The sequence below is a fragment of the Gouania willdenowi genome, chromosome 11, assembly GCF_900634775.1.
Source record: "Gouania willdenowi chromosome 11, fGouWil2.1, whole genome shotgun sequence".
Taxonomy (NCBI): Eukaryota; Metazoa; Chordata; class Actinopteri; order Blenniiformes; family Gobiesocidae; genus Gouania; species Gouania willdenowi.
In genome coordinates, this window is record NC_041054.1 from 10,236,323 (window position 1) to 10,257,186 (window position 20,864).

Sequence of the window (20,864 nt, forward strand, 5' to 3'; positions counted from 1 at the left end):
GTACATTTTTGTACTCAGCAAAGATCTAATACTTACCTCAGACTATATTCAAAAGTACGTATTACAGACACAAATCAGAATAATCACATGAAAGATACTAGAATTAGGTCATGTCAAGTTTGCCTTTATTGCATCTTTGGTTTTGAGGTTTCATGTAATAAATAATCAAACATTTCAGATGAATATATAAAATATTACACATTTAAAAAACAAAAAAACAAACAAAAAAACTAAAAAATAGTAATTAATGAAGTCATTAAATACAACAAACAAAGAAGATAAATGGCAACATACAATTTATATGCTAATTATATCAAAGCAAAACATAGATATGGCTCTTTTAAGAAAAAAAAAAATCTCCTACTTTTTAATAGCATTTAGGCGTCAAATACATTAAATCACCAGCATGTGGTCACAGTTTTACAGTTTTACGAAGATTGTCTTTACTGTTGAAGAGGGGAACATTTGATGAAACAACATCTAAAACAGTAAAAAGGCATTTTTACATCAGTGGTGCACAACAATTATGGGTGAATTATCAAGATGACTGAGGTTACAATGTTTTTCAGCTGTAAAAACAAACAAAAACCAAAAATACAAGGAAAATTGACACTATGCATTAAAAAAAAAAAAAAATACAAAGACTGCATACAGTACGTTAGGTGAGTAAAGAAAAACATTATTGGCTAACCAAAAATAAAAGTCAAAAACGCATTTAAAATGCAAAGGCTTTGAATCAGGATTGACATTGTAACCAAAACCCCAAATTTGGCAAATTTATTAACACCTGCTTTTAAGCTGACTTATTCACATTAGTTTCATGGTAAATCTGCTTGTCTCCTGCCTGTTGCTCATCACTGCGTTACTATTGGTCACGGCGCTGCGGGGCACATACGCAATAGTGGCTGTGTGCTTTATTTGGCCTCTGCTCTTACTCCAAAACAACATGAAAAGGAAACATATGCTTACAGAGCTGAAAAACGACAGAAACCCGATGGTCGCGGCAATCAGTAACGTTTTGATGTCAAATGGATGTTTGTGATTTCCAGTTATGTCTGGGGGCGCAGACGGGATGAGGGACCATCCCTTCAGCCGAAAGGGGATTTTAGATGATGGTGGAAAGGCTTTGACGTGTAGGCTGAATGGCAGGCTGTCGTTTCCAGCTGCATTAGATGCCATGCAGAGATAAATGCCACTGTCTTGCGGCTGAGCAAAGCGGACCTCCAAAGTTCCATTGGAAAGAGCCCGTATTCTACCAATGGGAGACAAAGGTTTCAGTTGAGGGTTTAGCCAGGTGACAGATGGCAAAGGCTCTCCCTCAGCATTGCAGTAAAACACCACAGTGTGCCCTTGATCGACTCGCATTTGTTGAGGTTTGCGGTTGGTGATTCGGGAACGCCGACAGGTGAGCAGACTCTGGAGCTCCAGCTCTGACAGATCCAGAAACGTCCAGCTCTGCAGCTGAACTGAGGTTGTACACGTTGGGGGATTCCCTCCAAAATCCATAAAGTGTTGCTTTTTGGCCATCCAGAGCAGTCGGCAGTCACATGTTAGGGGATTGTTATCAAGTCCTAAAATGTTCAAAGAGTCAAGAGAATGAAAAACTCCTGCCTCAAGAGTTGTGAGAAGGTTTGTAGACACATTGAGTGATTTAAAATGTACTAAACCACTAAATGCTCCAAATTCAATGTGCTTCAAGGAACAACCGATTAGACGGAGCTCGTGGAGCCGGAGTAAGTCTCCAAGCAGGTTCCCATGGATGTAGGTGATGGGATTGTAGGAAAGATCAAGAAACACAAGGTAGACTAGATGACGTAAAGGGACATAGGGCACTGCAGTCAGGTTGCAGAACTGAATGGTGAGGGATGTAAGGTTTAGACCAAAGAGACTGTTTGCTGATAGCATCTCCAGCCTGGGACATTTAGAGATAACAAGGTCTTTGAGTTGTGAAAGATGGCAGAACGCGTAGTTGTGCAGTGTGGTGATGCCTATTCGCAGAAGGTGAAGGCTTCTCAGAACGTTGAGCTGTGCGAAAGCCTCAGTTGGCACAGCAGTGAGGTTACCTGCATCCAGATGAAGCTCCTGGAGACTGTTTAGTCCACTGAAAGCCTGGTGAGCGATGAAAACTAACTCATTGTCGGTGACGTTCATGAACTGCAGCTTTGCTAAATCCCTGAATGTAAAGTCAAGAAAAACGAGAATCTCATTTCTGCTTATGTCCAAAAACTGCAGGTTTGTCAAGCCGGCAAACGCTCCGACGGGAACAATCTTAAGGTGATTGCGAGAGAGACGCAGCGTCATCAGGCTCCGCAACCCGACAAAAGCCTCCACATCAATTGCTCCCACTAAATTGTCGCTTAAATCCAATTCTAGCAGTTGAGTAAACATGTGGAACTGATGACGAAGTAAAGTCTTAATTGAATTGTGTGTCAAGTTCAGAAGTTTGGCTTCTTGTGGGAGACCTTCAGGTACCGTAGGAACCTGAGCTGCTGAGCAGTTCACCTCCAGCCTCTCGACGATGCAGCAACAAGATGTTGGACACTCCCAGCGCATTCCAGATGTAAACATGGCGCCAGCTGCCATGAGGTAGAGCGTTCCCCAGCGTAGCCTTTGGTGGATGGGGGTCCCCATACACATCTGGGAGTCTGCCTGCAGTTAGACAGAGAGAAAGCTGTAAGGAGGGTGATTAATGGGGATGTTACGTCATGAAAAATCACCTACATCGGTTACTAAAAGGGGAGTCGCACGTCTTGACCTAAAATACAGGTAATTAATGCTATTGTTTGCTTTCTCCTGTTTAGCTTGTACAGATTCCTTCATGATGAAAATCAATGGTTCCCAACCTTTTTCGGGTCGTGACCCTATTATGATATCACAAATTTCTGGCAATCTCAGATGTATTTTTTCTCCAGAATGAGTTTTTGATCACGTTTGTTACAAATACACAATAGCCAGGATGAGTGCACAAAGTGCCAAGATGCTCCAGCTCAGATATTTTATTTACTCTAGATTTATATTTGAGAAAGTGAAGGTTTGGTGTTTTAATTTGAAGAAAAATTAATTTTCTTTTTTTTTTCTTTAATCAATTACTAAATACTTCAGGCGACCCAATTTTAATTCCAGGTGACCCCAATGTTGAAAAACAATGTTGTAGACTGTTAATGTCAAGCATGTACTCTTCTGTTTTAGTTTATTTCACTGTGAAATTGTGTTCATAATCCACTTTATCCTGATCTATGGATTTTATCTTTCATTTGTGTTACCTCAATGAAATTAAAGTGTATTTTGTTGGTGTAGTGAGGCTTTTTGTGTTAATATTGGGGGGAATGCACATTCAACACACACACACTGACAAGACTGGAAGTAGGAAACACTTAGGAAACTGATAGGAGAAGAGGAAATAACTGACTAAACTTAAAGCTAACTGACAAAAAAGCCCAAAACCATCTGTTGCTTGAGTAAAAAAAATAAACCAAAAACAAATCTTTGACTTCTACACTGAGGGACGAGGAATCTAGCCATATAACCCCACCTAAACCTCCATTAAAAACACCCATGGGGGAAATAGCTAGAATTTATCAAAACAAGGCAGAAAAGCCACACAAAAATAATTTTCTGTATGTGTATGTTTTTTTCTGTTTGGTTTTTTGAAGCTAAGAATGAATTAAAAATTAAAAAATACCCTTGAAAATAATTAAAAACATTTAAATTAAGGGGTTTGTACTATTTAATTCAGAAGAACTAACTTTGACTTCAGTGAACTATTCGGGGAGATGATGGGGCAAAATTGTTGGAAAGTGCAAATTCCTTCACAGATAATACAAACAACTACACAAACAGGCTGTGTTCGTTGGCTTTAATGTAAGTGCCACTTGATTGCACTTTTAAACCACTATTAAGTAAATCCCTGACCTCCATTAGACCAGCAGAAACTACGGTTCAATCAGTGGAGCTTATCTTCTATGTAACTGTGTGGATCATCTGTCTTCCTATCACCATTCAAGCTGACCCCTAAGCTGTGTGAGCGTTAAAAGCCTAAAACACACACTGTGGAGAAAATACTTCAATTCTCATTTTGAAAACACTGCTGGGCCCTGAACATTTTTTTTATTACATCCAAACAGCATGAGTAGCTATAAAACACACAACAACCCGCAGGAGCAGTTTGTGTATTCACTCTGCTTTTGTTTAATTTGAGCAGTTTGACATCTGGAAGAGGGTGGAACAGTAAACCCTCAGCACACGTCGCGTCACATGGACGACTCAGACAGTGAGGTTCATGCAGAGTTTCAGATCCTTTATATATTATCTGTTGTTTGGGCGAAGAAAAGAAAAAAACACTCACATGGTAATGCAGATACAGTCAGTTTCACTGACATTATTGTGCATAAACAGTAATGGACAAAGATGAAGAAAATGTGATGGAAGATGATGGACAGATGGATAGAGATTAAGCAAAGTTATTTAATACGTTATCAATAAAGATGTAAAATAGTAATTAACTTAATACACTTTTAATAAGACCAGGTAAGTGCAGTCATTCTGATTCTGTTAAGGGGTTTCTGTCTCCTCATCGTAGTAGGAAGATACAGTAGATAACATTTGAGGACTGGAGTGACGGCTGTTGAAGGATGGAAACAAGTGTGTAGAAGAACCTAATGTTTAAGAGTGAATGGATGTTCTAGACCAGTGGTTCTCAAACTTTTTTGGTCCAATTACCTCCTTTACATTACTACAGCTGGTTCAGAACGCTGCGGCTCGGGTCTTAATCAGAACAAAGAGGTCAGAGAACATTAGTCCAGTTTTAAAGTCTTTACACTGGTTCCCAGTCAGCCTCAGAATAGACTTTAAAGTTCTGCTGCTGGTGTATATACAGTACGTATCTGTGAATGGGTTTGGTCCAGAATACATCAGTGAGATGTTAGTCAGGTCTGAACCCAGCAGGTCTCTCAGATCTATGCACACAGGTCAGATAGTGGAGCCCAGAGTTCACAGTAAACATGGTGACGCTGCTTTTAGTTGTTATGCTGCAAAGAATATCATATCCTGCCTGGTGTGGGACTAAGACTGTTCAGTTAGTGTTCTAATCAAGTTAAATTCCATCATCACCCTTATTATAATTAACATTTTTAACTAAAATAAACATAAATCCCCACATTTTTAATTGTTTTTTATTGTTAATATTCAACTTTCTCTCCCATTCTCCCCGTGTATTTGTGAAACATTGTTGAAGAATCTAGAGGGTGAGTGATATGTTATTGCAGCTTAAAAAGCAGGTAGGAGATTGGTTTACATGGAGAAGTGCTAATGTGATAAATGAGCGTCATTTCCCACGTTGGGTACACTCTGAAAATTGTTGAAGTAACTCAAACTTCTGAGTGAGTTTCATTCAGATTTCTGTGAAAACAGTGTACAACCTTCTGTTCTCATTTAAATAAGCCTGCATGAAAATATCTGATTTTATGTTTTGTTTTTTTATTTTCTGTCAACTTAAAATTGTAATTTCAGTAATTGAGCAAACTATTATCAGGTATAAAAGTGGAATGGGGGCCTGATGGTTACATACTGTAAGTGGACTTGTTGAGCTGCATTTATGAAATGTGTTTTCTGCATTTAGCATATCCCTGAGGACCTGAGCTGCCACAGTAGCACCTGATCGAGAACAGAGTTAATCAGGTTTTTACTTTACTAATGTTTTACTTTTGGATTATAGAAAAATATTGAGATGGAAACACTGAAAACTTTTAAGTATACATGCCTTCATTTTAAGTTGGACTAATGCAAAACCTTAATCTGAGAACAATTAAAGTACTAAGTTTATGTCAATGAAATTGTGTTAATCTAACTTATTAACTTAATTTGAAGGAACTTAACTCAGTTAGTTAACACTTAGGTGTTACCAATGGAAACAATTAAACTATTTTTCTTTTTTCAGTTTTTTTTCAGTGTTTGGAAGTACTGTACAAACGTAACTTAAATTAGTAAAAAAAATTTTAAAAAAAATTAAAATTAAAATATTAAAAGAGTAATATGGCTTTATCTTGAAATGGTTTTTATTTCTTTTAGTTCCTTCTTTTCTTTCTTGTTTTTTATAGTCTGATCTGTATTAAGCAGTGCTGAAGGCTGGACCTAGCGTTAGTTTCTTCTTCTTTCATTGAATTTCAAGACCAAAGGAAAGTCTGTGAGGAACACGTCAGTCTTTTAAAGGTCGGTCCATCATTTCAGGAGTAAAATAATTTGTATTTCCAGACAATAGGAATAAGCTCCTGACCTGTGAGTTAATCTGTGTTAATGCCATTTTGGGTTTTTTTCTTTGTTGGTTTTCTTTACCATAAGCTTTTCCTCCTAATAGCTTTTTAATTCCTGTTTTTTTAAGGGGGGTTAGTGGGTAAAAAAATCATGAAAAAAACAAATCTCTTCAGATATGATAAGTAAAAACTTTTCAACATCCCAAGAAGTGAAAATAGTGACCAGAGTTTGGAGTACAAAGGTCATGTCCTTATTATTATCTCATATCAGACAGATACATGATTGGAGAAATGCCCAATGTTGCTCATAACATTTTTTTTTATTTATTTAAAATTTTTTCAATCTCAAACCATCATAAGCTCTTTTTTTTTTTTTTTTTTTTTTTTTTCTGCCTAAGTGTTCCTAAAGCTACCACTAGAAGGCAACAAAAAGCAAGATGATGATATCTGATATCAAATGATGTGACAGTGCTGCACACTGAAGGAGGAAATATTTATCAATATATTAAAAAAAAAAAGACAAGGATTATTGCTCTTTTCACTCTCTCAGTGTATTAGCCTACACATGTAAACAATAAATTACTAGCAACACTCTGGATGATACAATAAATAGTCATATATAAGCTTCAAAAACATGTATAAAAGGCTTAAACACATTGTTCCTGCTCCAAACAAATACAGAATGTTACACAAGACAAATAAAATGTCCAAATCTGATGTGTGATGATGGTTTTCCTCATGATGCAAGAAAAAAATTCATGCTTTGCCATTTTCTTTACTTAAATAATTACATATTTAGCATTTTATCTTTAAGGGAACATGCAAGGTAATGTATGGCTGACAAAAGCACCAGCTCACAAGAAAAATGTGTCGTCTCTCCAATCCACCTTTTTGTTAGCTGAAACAGGAAGATAGAGAAAAATAACACCTTCCAAGTGTGAAACCACCCTCAGCTTTGGCAGCTCTGCTCACACCTCCTGTTGAAGACTCGTCACTTTAAGATTAAATCAGCAGGTAAGACTGACATTTGATATTTGGGACCAAAACAGGTCCACTTTAATCTACAACTGAACACAATATGTATTATTTAAAGCATCTGTGGGAAGGATTTGTATTAACATTTAACACAAAATGCAATGTTTAAAAAAAAAACACACACACACACAATAACAGGTTTTAAAATGGATTCTTACTCTGAAATGACTGTGAGTGTCGGTGATGACAGCAGCTTAGAGTGACTCCACCTGAACTCTCCTGGGAGTCTACATCCTAGGGAGTGAAAATAGTGAACGAAGGTAAAATCACAAGTTTTTACTCCTGCGTGTCAACAGCTCCAACACGAAGGAAGCTCACTGCAGAAATGTGTGAAGAAAGCAGAAGAGAAAAAGATGTGTCGTCACTCACCTTCTCTTCAAACTGTGGGGCTTCTCATGTGATGTAGTAGTAATTGTTGCACTGTTTAGTTCAAAAATGAAAATAAATGTTTTTATTTGATGGCTTTTTTTATGAAAAGGGAATGAAGAAACCAAGCAAAAAAATAAAAAGAAATGAATCTCAGCCCTGTGTTAAACTAGACTGTGGAGGAAAGAGAGGGATGCTGCAGGCTCCGGTTCCCCCTGGTAACTGTCGTCCTCATGGCAACAACAACAACCAAGCACTGGAGTGGCTGCGGCGAGCTCGGTGCATGCTGGGGATTATATACACTCATCGCTGGCCTGCATCCAGTGGGCTGCACTGGCTGACAGGAGGCAGGCACAGGTCGGCCAAACACATGTGATTTAAGGGCAACACGCAGATGGGAATGAATTCAGACTCTGAGGAGAAAAAAAGGCTGTATTTAAAGTGTGAATAATGCAAAGATGCATGGAAAGCTTGCATCATGTAAAGGAATTTACCTGATAAGATCTGCCTTGTAAAGAACACACATTTCAAAACAAATAATAGGGTTATAATTAGGGTTAAGGGATAGTTTTAAGACACTTTCACTGTTTACACTCACCTACTCCCTCACATCAACTGCTCTTCCATCATCGTCCACCTTATTTCTCTATATTTTATTGTTCTTTGTATGTTTTGTTCTTATCTTTCATTGTGCCGTGACCTTAGGTACCTTGAAAGGCACCTTAAACAAAATGCATTATTATTATTATTGTATTTGGCAATTTGAAAATTGCCAAATCGTAGGAGTTCTTATTATCATTCTTATCATTTTTCTTTTGCAACTCCTTTGCCTTGGAATTCCTCCTAGGCTATTAATGCAACACTAATGACACGTATGTCATCTCATAGATGCAATGTCAAAGAAAAAGGTCAAGGTCACATCAAGTGTCAAAAACCAACAGTTTCCATATCTCTACGAATATTTATCGTACAAGTTTGATGCTTCCATTTCTGAAAAGCTCATCTGAAGTGGTGTATTTTATTTCGTTGAACCGAAGCTGCGTCATCTACCAGTAAAAATAAAATATAGGTAGGGGTCAAAGTTCATGAAGTCACCAAAAAAAAAACTTTTTTCCCTAAAACTTGGCCACAAATTGAAATAGAGTGCTCAGACTGCTACATTGAACAACATTTCTTATAAAATGGGAACAGGTCGCTGAGGAAAAAAATAGGCTGTGACCAGTGGGAGGGGCTTATAACGTCACTGGAAAATCCTTCGCCATCACATTCTAAATGCTGTATTGTGGCTATTTTTCAATGAATTCACTGAGACTGATTTTTAACTAGTTTCCCCTTTATACTGGGTTTATTTGACTGGTTTCATTTAGCACGCCATCATAGAAAAACCCGCTATAACTCTCATATACAACGTTCAAACAGCCTCATGATGACTGTTCAGCCCTAAACAAGAATCAATGTGAAAATGTATATTTATATACTTTTTCCCGTGTACTTTAAACCAGAGTTTCAATTTTCAATTGCCAAATACATCTTTGCCTTGCGAATACAGGTCTTGCCTAGTTATTATCATTATTATTATCACTTGATAAATAAAATAAGTAGGAAAAACTGGGATTTGGTCATTTTTTTCAAAATAAGGGTTTTCCCATCATTATCAGTTAAAGGTAGCAGTTGTAAAAAATAGACACTTGTCAGAATCACTCAAATTTTCACACTTGCCTTTTTTTCCTCCTGGTAATACAGGATTGTGTCAAAACTCCTTTGATCATCATGACTCTGTCTCAAACTTGTGTAACTCAGACAACTAGGTGTAAATGTTGTTTTTTTTTTATTTATTTGAAAGTAAAATAATACATCTAAAGCTACAGATGACACATATTTTGTGCTGCTAATCTCAGAAACTGTGCCTCACCCTCTTTTCAGGTCAATGTGGAATGAGTTTTATTGTCCAAAAATAAAAACCCAACCATCTGTGGTGGTGAGATGTTAACTCACAGGTAAATCCTGATTCTTGGAAATTGAAAATGCGATAACGCCTCTATTTTTTTTTTTTTTTTTTTTTTTTGCTCAGTAGAGTCTCTCACAGAAAACACACCACAGTGACGTCACGTTTAAAGACTCAATTCCTGGCTGTTGCAGAAAGGGCATGGTGAACTTTTAAAGTAGATACAAGCAAATGTAAGCTTTTTTTATTTTATTTAAAAAAAAAATTAAAATCAATTTCTATAAATGTCATTATTTATGCATTACAAGAGCTAAATATGGTTTTATTTAGTGATGCACAATATCATCGGCACACTATCAGCCGATAATGGCTTTAAAATTAAGTATTCGACAGCAGTTATTCCATCATATAATTAATTGATAATATAACAGGCTTTACTTACTTGATCAACCGTTTAATATTCAAGGTATTGACTGATTTAAAAACGTAATGAATAAATATCATGTTTTACATGACGTAAGTTGAAGTATTTCTCTTATTTTGAACATTTTGCCAGCCAAGCAACATGATAAAGAGTCTGCAGAATAATTCAGTTTAATTCCACTACAGAAACTAGATTATCTCTGCTATTATTATCATTAATAATAATTTAAAATCACCATAATGAAATTTGACTGCATTTTGCCCAAGGGGTAGAAGTGGGCTGTCGATTAGAGGTGCCCAGATTCAAACTGGTGATCCACTGGCACTGGTTACAAGTCCGCTTCCAAAGTAAAATGATAAAATGGACTTGATTAAAGTGAAACAGAAAGCACACACGTATGGTTGATCTATACCCCAGATGGGACTTGAACCCACAATCCAACAACCAGTTATTACTATGGCCACTGGGGCTAATTATCGTTGTTATGGTCATTTTTATATTCATCATCATATCCTGAAATGTATGTTCATGTGTACAATTTGTCATGTTTTAATACATGACGACTCCATTACTCTTTACACTTTTGAACAGCTGAATCATGATTAAACAGTACAGATCATATTATTCTCAGTGCAGCACAGTCTCTGCTCACATGCAGATATACACTGACGCACACACTTATCAAGGACAGATAAAAGACTGGCACCAAACCTTCTCATAACATCTTCATCATCCTCCAACATTTCCACTATGGGCATCTGACTCCCTCCCTTTTGTCTCTCACTGCTGGGACCTTTTCTTATCTGTATAAAACCTTAAGCTGAAACTGTTAGAGGGCGCGGCACTTCCTTCGGACGTCCGCCTGGACGGACGCTAATTTTGTTTCACTTTGTTCCATTTTGTACCTTTTTTCTTAGTTTAGAATAAACATTTTTTATATAAAATCATCAATGCTTCTCCTGGACTCCATCATTCAACCAGAGCAATAAATCATGTCTCCAAATAAGGTCAACCGTAAATTCAGCCGTAACATCGTCCAACCCTAGTTTTTTTTCAATATTTTGTCTAAGACTCATTAACCACAGAACACTGTGTGCATGATATTTGGTGTAACTACAAATGTCAAAAATGGGTAAAAAAATGTTTATCCACACCATATTTTCTCATTTATGATACACGGAGTGTGTTGCAAAGGTTCTTTCCAATCACACAAAGATGTGTGAGTGCAGAAAACAGGGGATCCTCCTTTTCCGCTGAGCTTCAGATTTAAAGACAAGCGGTCGTGAGCCTCGTATGAAATCTGCAAAAGAAGAGCTTTTGATGAGTCATGATATTACCATATGGTACCATGGGAACCTGCATCCATCAGCAAATCTCAATCCAAACCCACATCCAGGAGGAGGAAGAGGTGAGAGAGGAAGGCCAAACATAGCAGCAGCCCCAGTCGAGGGTTCCTCATTACATAACGTCCTCCTGTCTGTTCACAGTCATGTTGTTTCTGCTCCCTGCTGAGGACAACGGTGTCATATCTCAAGAGATTCTTATTTTTGTGCATTTGTTTTGCTTTTATTAAATGAAACATGAAAAACAACAACATAATCACCAATAATGTTGATATTAATCAATGTAAATAACATTGTGCATTAATGCTGATCAATCCTGGCTCTAAGCTGGAATAAATGTCTGTTTTGTGCAATTGCTTCATCTTTAAACTGCTCATCTCTAGCATACCTTCCATTATTTTACTGTTTTCTACTGCACTGGAGGTTATTTTGAGCTTCTGCTGTTTGGAAATTAGATTCACATGACAGACCCAACAGCAGACACGCCAATAAAAAAAGCCTGTCTGAGGAAACTTTCCCTTTTACATGACAAGAACCACTGGTCTGCTACTTTTACATCAACAAAAGGTGAGTTACATTCCACCTCTTATTGGTTCAAATCTCTGATGTGAAGAATTATTGGTCAGAGGATTCCGACTGATGTGCAGATGAACTGACGCGGTCGGAGAGGATCAGAGATTACGTTGAAATCTGATTAAACTTCTCATTCTCCTCAATCCATATTGGAGACAAACAACCTTATATTGTTCTGTAACATCACAGATCTTCACACAAGGCTCCAACACGTTCCTGTGCAGCGTAATGTCCAACCACTTTTATAAGAATTTGCTTTTGTGGAGTATAAAGTGTAATGTACCAATGTGAACATGAACAACCAATGAAAGCTTAAATTCCTGATGAAACAAAAAAAAATAGTTAATGTATTAGTATTTTAGGGTCAGATGTACTGATTTTAGTTAAGAAGTTAGGTAAAGAGTTTAAGTTTCTGTTGTCAGTATATCTGAAATTATTACAGTGGATTAATGGATACCTTTGGCAGCCACTATTTAAACAAACTGACAGTTTTTCTTCTACAGGATGCATCATGCTTTGCTGGTTGCTTTGCTTCTTGCCTGTTCGTATCTTGGTCGTTCTTTATCCGACATGAACTCAAAGTGGGAAATCTGGAAAATGAGCCAAAAACAAATTTTTACAATCATGAGGTAAATCATCAGAAATGTTCCATCTTCCCTGCAGTTAAAACATGTTTCCTACTTTGACTCCTTCTTTGTGTTTCAGACAGAGATCACATTCAGGAGATTGGTTTGGGAGAAGAACTGGAGCTTTGTGCGGAAACACAATCAGGACGCCACAGCAGGAAAACACAGCTTTACGCTGGCACTGAACCACTTATAGCTGATATGGTACTAATCAGACACTGCAGGACAGATTTCAACCACTTTCGTTCTTCTTCTGACTCACAAAATACACAAAGAGCTTAGTCTGTAGACATACAAACTAGGAAACATGCTTTGCACCCATGACAGTGGTGATCTAGAAGGAATTCAGTAAAACTATAACAAGTCACCAAAAAGCTAAGGAGGACGTCAGAGGATGAAACTAAAGGAGAGTATTTGACTGTTATACCCTGCAGGCTAACGTACAAAGATACGCTATCACAAAAAACCACCCCGCCGAGCCTTTTTAGGTCTGTTATACATCTAATATACAGTTCGTCTAAATGTTTAAATGTCTAGTCTGAAATTGGTCTACCAGGGGTATAGAAATGAAAGTTTTTTAGACGTCTAAATGTAGACTAGACATATTTAATAAATAGTTATCGAATAATGGATTTAAGTGCAATGTCAGAATTCTGTCTAAAAATAAATAATCTCGACAGTTGAAATTAGGTCTAAAAGATAAGTAGACGTCTAATATCCATCTATTGCTCAGTGGGACATCTTTGATATGTTATTACTTTAAATACATCACTTTATACGGCTTTGGTGCATGCACTGCTTAGCGTTCACTAAAACATGCAACAAATAACATGACAACATTATGTGAGACGTAACTGGAACACATGCATCAAACTGCAGAAAAATCAGCTGTGCGCTACATGGCCTGGTGTAGATCTGATGCAGTGATGTATAGAATCATTACAATAAACTGAAATTATTTGTAAGAACAGAAAATGACATTTTTAATGGCCATAACAAATCATGAATGTGGTTAAAACGATAAAAAAATAAAAATAAAAATAAAAATAAAAAAAGCATTAAATATGCTGAAAAGAGGTTAAAAGTGACAATAATGCGTCAACGTATGCACCATGGAAAAAGTGGTGGAAAGAGTTTAAAAGTGCCAAAAATGTCTTGAAAGTGGAAAATATGTGCAAAAAAGGCATAACTTTCACATAAAGCTGCTTGAGTAAAAGTTACACAACAGTGTCTGCATTACTCGCCTAGAATAAATGTGCAATAGAACAAACACAAACATGTGTAATCATATTAGTGCAGTAGTTCCCTTTCAATGGGATTACTGTGTTTTCAGTTTGAAGCATAGCTTTCCACTTCATGCATTAACAATACTGTAACTGGAGAAGGTTTAGGGACATAATGTAATGTAAACAAGCTCGAGCAGATGGGTTACTCACTGTAAAGAGTCTCTTCTATAAGCGGGAAGCACGAGCAGCAAAGCGTGGAAGGGTGTGACGAGTAGACTCAGCAGGAAACTGGCAGAAATGTTTGGGATTCGTGCAAAGCTTTTGGCCGATGCTCAGAGGACAGTGTGTTATTATTATTACACGTTAATGAGAGGAAATCACAATATAGAAAAAGAGCTTCAAAATCTGTTGAAAAATGACAAAGGAGTTGCAGTTGTTAGGATTATTATGAAACAGAAGCTTTCAGAATGACTGGTCATAGTGTGTTAGTCATCCACTTTGAATAGGCAGTATTTGTACGCACATAAGTAACCACTACAGACTGAATATTAAGGTACATACAGTAAGTAGTCCAGCTAGTATGAAATGTGATATTGTTGTTTTTGGTGGTTTCATTCCTCCTGTTAGACAGCAGATAAGATTAATGACAAGCTGAATGGATTTAAGCTGGATGAGAATCATCCTTTAAAAAATGACACTTCTCAAGTGGTTCATTAATACCACAAAGTCTAGACTGGAGGAACAATGGTCTGGTCAGTCCTGTTAGCAACCAGGTACGGTAATAATGATACTTCCCTGATAGCACACATACAGTACATCTCGCCGACGTCGGTACGATGAATGGAGTTGCATCGGCGAGACGTGTTATGGAGAGCGTTTGCTCATTGGGCAGACGTCACGGAGACATCGGCGTTTGACCGATGTTTAGACGATGGATTAAAGATGCTCAGCGCGGCCTCTCTACAGCTTATATTAACCTTTATTTAGCTTGGATCATTCAGTTAGTATAAATATCTCCATATCCATGGTTGAATATTTACTTAAATCAGACAAGAATATGGCAATATCACAACAACAACAACAACCAAAACAAGATACTACCACTAAATAGGTTATTATGTGTGGACAAAATATAGAGAGACACAGTTCATGATCATAAATGTATTTTCAGCAGCGTAGCCAAAAGAGCCCCAGCACAAAAACAGCTTCATGGACGTGACATTTTACAGTTCTACAATTTTATTAGTGGTGTCACCAATTTGTGGGGAAAAAACACACAAAATGACTGATTAGGAGTAGAATGCTGACGCACGATCTGAGGCTGACATCGGCGAGACATATGTGTGCTATCTGGGTTCAATGTCATACATTTAAAGAGTCCAAATAATTAGCTAAACATTGTATTTCTTCTTGGTTCTAAAGGGGTCGTGAGGCTCATGCTGGGCCTTCAGCCCTTTGGGGGCTCTTGAGGGTCAGATGAAGAAGAGGACGTGGGTTCTGAAGTCCCTGAGTCCACAGAACCTGCTTGACTGCAGCTCCAAATATCCTACCACTATATTATCCATAATGAAGGCATCGACTCAGAGAGCTTTTACTTACCAAACCATGCAGCTTCACTACACCAAAAACCATCTGATGCCTCTTATTTTCTTCATGTGTTAATCTTTAATTGATTCTTTGTTCCACTCTTACTTAGCATCTATAAATAAAGATGATCATATTACCAGTGGCAACTGTAAGTAATGTAAGTTATATAGCTGAGCGCTAACAAACATGAGCAGCAGCCATTACCACTAATGGTGGTACGCTAAGTACCACCATTAGTGGTACATGGTTTTTTTTGTTGTTGTTGCACTATAATCCAAGAACAACAACAACAGCAGCCATTGTAGAGCAGCAACAAATAGATTTGATGTTGTTCTTGAACAGAAACAGCAATAAGCAGCTAATTGTTTGGTATATCAGAAACAACATTTAGTAGCACATTAACAACAATTACTGTACGTGTAAGTCACATTTAGCAGCCACTGCAGCTTTCCTATTTAGCAACTTTAACTATAAAATACATTTATTAGAGGGGCAAAAACAGCGACAAGCATCAGTAATATGTTTATCAGGGCACTAATAACTGTTAGTTTTACATTTATTTCTATGCTTTGCACAAAATAACAACAAAAGAACTGTAGGCTAGATGTTTAGCTCGCTAGCTGTAGCTGCAACAAGTTTGGGCAACATATTTATTAGAGGAAGCTATTGTGAAAAGACAATTTAGCAGATTTGCACAATTTTAGAGCAGTGCAGAAATGTTGATCTAGACATTATAAAGAATGATAGAAGTCCTATGAATGTTTAGCAGTGTAGCACCAGCAGTGTTTAGCCTACAGTTCATCTATTAAAACACAATCTATTTCTTTGTAGACGGGGAAATGCTGCCATCTTTCCATTATTACAGACAAGGTGAGAAAGTGAGAAATCATAGCCACCACTATAAATAAGTAAGGGATTGTTGTGTATAAAAATGTGTGCATTGAGCAATTTTATGACAATATTCAATTTGATATGAAGCATGTTTCTGGTGAACTTTCAAAATAAGGGTCAATGACATGATGCGTAAATCTTCTCTCCAACTGCATTTCTTTCAGGTAAAAAAAAAAAAGGTTTAAATGCATAAAAAGTCACCATAGATAAAGTACCTTAATATATATATATATATAAAATTCAATGAATCTATTCAAATGTATTTTCTGCAATTTTTGGCATGATTTCCTCAATGTTTTGAAATCCTGTATAAAATGTCAAAGTATTTCTATTTTCATTTCCATCATAAAGTCTGATGATGCCCATTTTATTAAACTGGCAGTAAATAAATGAACAAATCCAGTTTTCCTGTCACTGTATCCTGCAGGTGTGTACAACGTACCAAGCTGTAAGCCAAGGTTAATAAATCACGCTGTGCTGGTAGTGAGCTATGGCTCAGATATGGGAAAAAACAGGTACAACTTTTCCTTTTTGTTCGGACAAAAAAATAACTGTTGAAAGCATTTTAAAGACAATAATAAAAGGCTTTTTTGTGATTACAGCTGGGGAACAACGTGGGGGGAGGAAGGCTACATTCGGATTGCCAGGAACAAAGACAATATGTGTGGAATTGCAAGCTTTGCAGTTTTCCCAACTCTGTGACAAGGTGGCATTAGCCACAGAATACAGCCTGAGCTTTCAGATACAAAAACAGGACAAAACACCTTCAATCATTTATCAACAGACAAATACACACACAAAAGCAAAAAGTCTAGAACACACGTGTCTAACTCAAGGCCCAGGGGCCAAATCTGGCCCTTTAGACCAATGGTTCCCAATCTTTTTTGTCCCGTGCACCCCCTGTGCATTTTTGCCAAATCATGTGTACCCCCTCTTCATATCATAAGCACCTCTCCATAATTTGATATGCTTTTTTATTTGTGGAACATTGGTTCCACAAATTGGTTTAAATCTACAAATTTAAAACAATAGGTTGAATTTTAAAGTGAAATTTATTTTAAAAATATATAAATATGTTTTTATTTAATTACTTCAATAAGTAAATACAGTTTCCTTTGTCAAATGTAGCTAATTATTGTCTCCTACTGGCAGAAGTGTGATAAAACAGCCTCTGCAGCATAAAATAATCCTGTTTCAATAAATGACAAGAAAATATAATATTTTATTAAGCAATAGTACTTTTAGTTTGTGGTGAATTTGTCCACAAATTACTATTAAAAGGAACGATAGGAACATTTCCCAATCATTTTTAAATTAATTGTTAAATCTATCAGAGTACCCCCTGTATTGTGCTCCTGTATCCCTGGGGGTACACGTACCCCTGTTTGGGAATCACTGCTTTAGACCATCCAATTTGGCAAGCAGGAGAAAGTTAAAAATACAGAAAAAGCATAAATTATTGTCTAAACGACCAAATAATTCAGTTGTACAAATCTCAGATATCTAAATACACAAATTCAATGAAACTCCAAAATATTTGAAGGATCGCAGTTTTTCACAAGACTGCAGTCATTTTAAATCTCAAATTGTTCAAAAAAAAACTAAAATTATTTCCCCAAATAAATAAAAATTCTTCACAAAAACCATATATTGTTGGTGCCTTACATATTATATGTACGATTTATACGTTGTGTAAAGTACAAACTTGGGGACGTTTATGTTGTGAAACTGCTCGTTTTCACGCCTAGAATCCACAGCCCTCTTAAGATTAAATTACTTCATATTTGGCCCCTGAACTAAAATGAGTTTGACACCCCTAGAATCCCTAGAATCTCAGAAAGTGAGATTTTAGATTAAAAATCTCACCAGTTGTTTCTGCTGCCGCCTTGTGGTTAAATCATGTACTGCACCAATGAGCTGCAAGAGTTGGATGGATATTAGTAAAGTATGCAGTCATTACTCTATAATAATAAATGATTAAATCATTGTGTTTCAGTCTCTCTCTTTTTTTTTTTTAAATCAATTTCCAATGTCAAACTGAAGTCAGAAACATAAAGTTTCCTCCACGTACAAGTTCTTCCAAGATGTTTTACACAGTTGCTGATTAGAGGTCAGATTAATATCACCTGCTGGGTCTGCCCATGTGACTGAAGCTGGCCAATCAAAGCAGGGCTCCCCCCTGCAGTCATTCATAAAAACACACTTTTCTTCTTCAGATGAGTGCTTGTAAATTTGTCCATATTTCCCCAAGATAGTTTTTAAAGATGTTTTTTCGTAGCCTGCTGGTCACTGTCCTGTGTGGATATGCAGTGGCTGTTCCCAGTACAGTAATGGATCAGCACTGGGAGCTGTGGAAGAAGATGCACAGCAAATACTATTCTCACCAGGTAAAAACGAAACCCCCGACTCTGCATTAGTCGAGTGTGTTGCCAGGTTTGTTTCTCCTCTGAGCCAGAAGTCTTCACAATAACCACAAATGCCTGACTTGCTTGTACAGAGCCCCTTTCAACATGTTTAATACAAAACACCTGATTTTTAACTCTATTTTTTTTAAAGGGGCCATCTCACAGAATTGCCCATTTATGTTGTACAGTCAACCATGTAGGTATACCCTAATATTTTTGGAGTTTAAAGAAGTTTGTCATTACTTTGATGGTATTTGACAAAGGTTTCCAATTTGTTAAAGGATCTTTATTCTATAGGATAGTGTAGCTTTAATACATTCTCCAAAATCTCAGGGGGATAAAAAAAAAAATTTAACCAACTTAAAAAAAAAAAAAATTCCTCTTGAGCATCAGGTTATACACACTTGTGCTAACATTCTAATGCTGTTTCAGATTGAGGAGTCAGGCCGGAGAAGGATATGGGAGGAAAACTTGGACATCATTAACGTCCATAACCTGGAAACGACTCTGGGTTTGCACACCTTTGAGCTGGCAATGAACCACTTGGGAGACATGGTGAGTTTTGACCAGTGTAAAGCTACCATTTATTGCACATTGCAAGTGTACAGTATTTGGCTCTGGTTTTGTGTACAGACGGCTGAGGAGATCAGTGGACGTCTCATGGGTACAGTTGTCCCATCTGACTTTGAGAGAGGTCATTCAAGCTTCATCAAGAACACTTCTTTACCTGATTCCCTTGACTGGAGGGATGCAGGACTTGTCACTCCTGTTAAAATGCAGGTGAGATCCCAGCTGGTGAATGTACAGAGAAGATTGTGGTCTTTGTTGAATGCTCTGTTAAAGGCTCGTCTTCCTAGGGGTCTTGTGGCTCTTGTTGGGCTTTTAGTGCAGTAGGAGCTCTGGAGGGACAACTGAAGAAGGCAACTGGCACGTTGACATCCCTCAGCCCCCAAAATCTGGTGGACTGCTCAACACAATACGGCAACAACGGTTGTAACGGGGGTTTCATGGCAAGCGCCTTCCAGTATGTCATTCAAAACGAAGGCATCGACTCTGACGCAGCTTATCCGTACGATGGGATGGTGCGTTACAATACAGTGACAAATATTGGTTCTCTGATATAAGTCTAAACTTTAAAATATTATTCCAGCGTGTAAGCTGTCGCTACAACGCAAAGTATCGAGCTGCTAACTGCACGGGGTACTCCTTCCTGCCTAAAGGAGATGAGGATGCATTGAGGATTGCTCTAGCTACAATTGGACCGATTTCTGTGGCAGTTGACTCCTCAAGGCCAGCGTTCCACTTCTATCGTAACGGTAAGACGCTACGCATTTACGCTTCATCGGGATCATTCAGTTTCTCATAACGTCGTGTTACAGGTGTATATCAGGACCAAACATGCACCCACAATGTCAACCACGGGATGTTGCTTGTCGGCTATGGCACAGAGAATGGTCAAGACTACTGGCTGGTTAAAAACAGGTTGGTTTGTGGTTACTATTTTGGTGAAATTGGAATTTGTACTTATGGTTCCTGTCTTTGCTCTTTTTTTTTTTTTTTTTAAAAAAGCTGGGGTTTGAAATATGGAGACAAAGGATACATAAAGATGGTCCGAAACCAGAACCTTTGTGGGATTGCACTCTTCGCTTGTTTTCCTGCTATGTGATCAAAAACTGCTTTCAAAAAATAAAGATTGCTTATAAATGAGTCATTGAATCGACATTTTTAACAAAAGCACTTTATCCTTTAAAGACTTTAATGATTACTTTTTTGCTACAAGTTGGCGATAAAGAGTATATACTGCATATAGTGCTTAATTTGGCTGTTTTTAATAAACTGCGCAGCACAAAACACCATAAACCTGAAGTTTTACTTTCAGGTTTGTTCATCCACCACACGTATCCTACTCTATAAATATTCATATAAAGGACAGTTTGTAAATCTGTTTAAACTTGAGCCCTGTCATTTGTCCATGAACTACCACTTTTTCCATAAGCTCTGAAATTAGATGAACCAGAACATTGAATACAGAAAGAAAAATACAATTTGGCATTTACTTGATCCTGCCACATGTGCAACCTCTTGTTCCAACCTCTACGTAGAGCAAACCACTTATGGTCAAGGTTTCTGGTGCAGTTAAGACACTTCCAGTCTATTCTATAAAAATCTCCACCGAACAATCAATGCTGACTACC

At 37.4% G+C, this 20,864-nt stretch overlaps 2 protein-coding genes and 1 pseudogene across 3 annotated transcripts; 2 read left to right on the plus strand and 1 right to left on the minus strand.

The window, feature by feature from the left end:
* Positions 1-340: 340 nt before the first annotated feature.
* Positions 341-8,152, minus strand: LOC114472177 (leucine-rich repeat and immunoglobulin-like domain-containing nogo receptor-interacting protein 1). Of its 2 annotated transcripts, XM_028461329.1 has the most exons (3): positions 7,653-8,152; positions 7,442-7,517; positions 341-2,649 (listed from the first exon to the last, which is right to left on the minus strand). In XM_028461329.1, the coding sequence occupies exon 3, from the start codon at positions 2,635-2,637 to the stop codon at positions 808-810; it is 1,830 nt and encodes a 609-aa protein (XP_028317130.1). In that variant the 5' UTR covers positions 2,638-2,649; positions 7,442-7,517; positions 7,653-8,152; the 3' UTR covers positions 341-807. The 2 variants fall into 2 exon arrangements, with proteins under 2 accessions (XP_028317130.1, XP_028317131.1); XM_028461330.1 differs by lacking the exon at positions 7,442-7,517.
* A 3,214-nt stretch (positions 8,153-11,366) lies between these two features.
* Positions 11,367-16,966, plus strand: LOC114472594 (cathepsin K-like; annotated as a pseudogene).
* Positions 16,967-18,528: 1,562 nt separating this feature from the next.
* On the plus strand, positions 18,529-20,335 carry LOC114471936 (cathepsin S-like). The gene is made up of 7 exons (XM_028460937.1): positions 18,529-18,651; positions 19,102-19,224; positions 19,303-19,449; positions 19,527-19,751; positions 19,820-19,985; positions 20,049-20,151; positions 20,239-20,335. Exons 1-7 carry the CDS (start codon positions 18,529-18,531, stop codon positions 20,333-20,335), a joined length of 984 nt encoding a protein of 327 aa, XP_028316738.1.
* Positions 20,336-20,864: the final 529 nt, after the last annotated feature.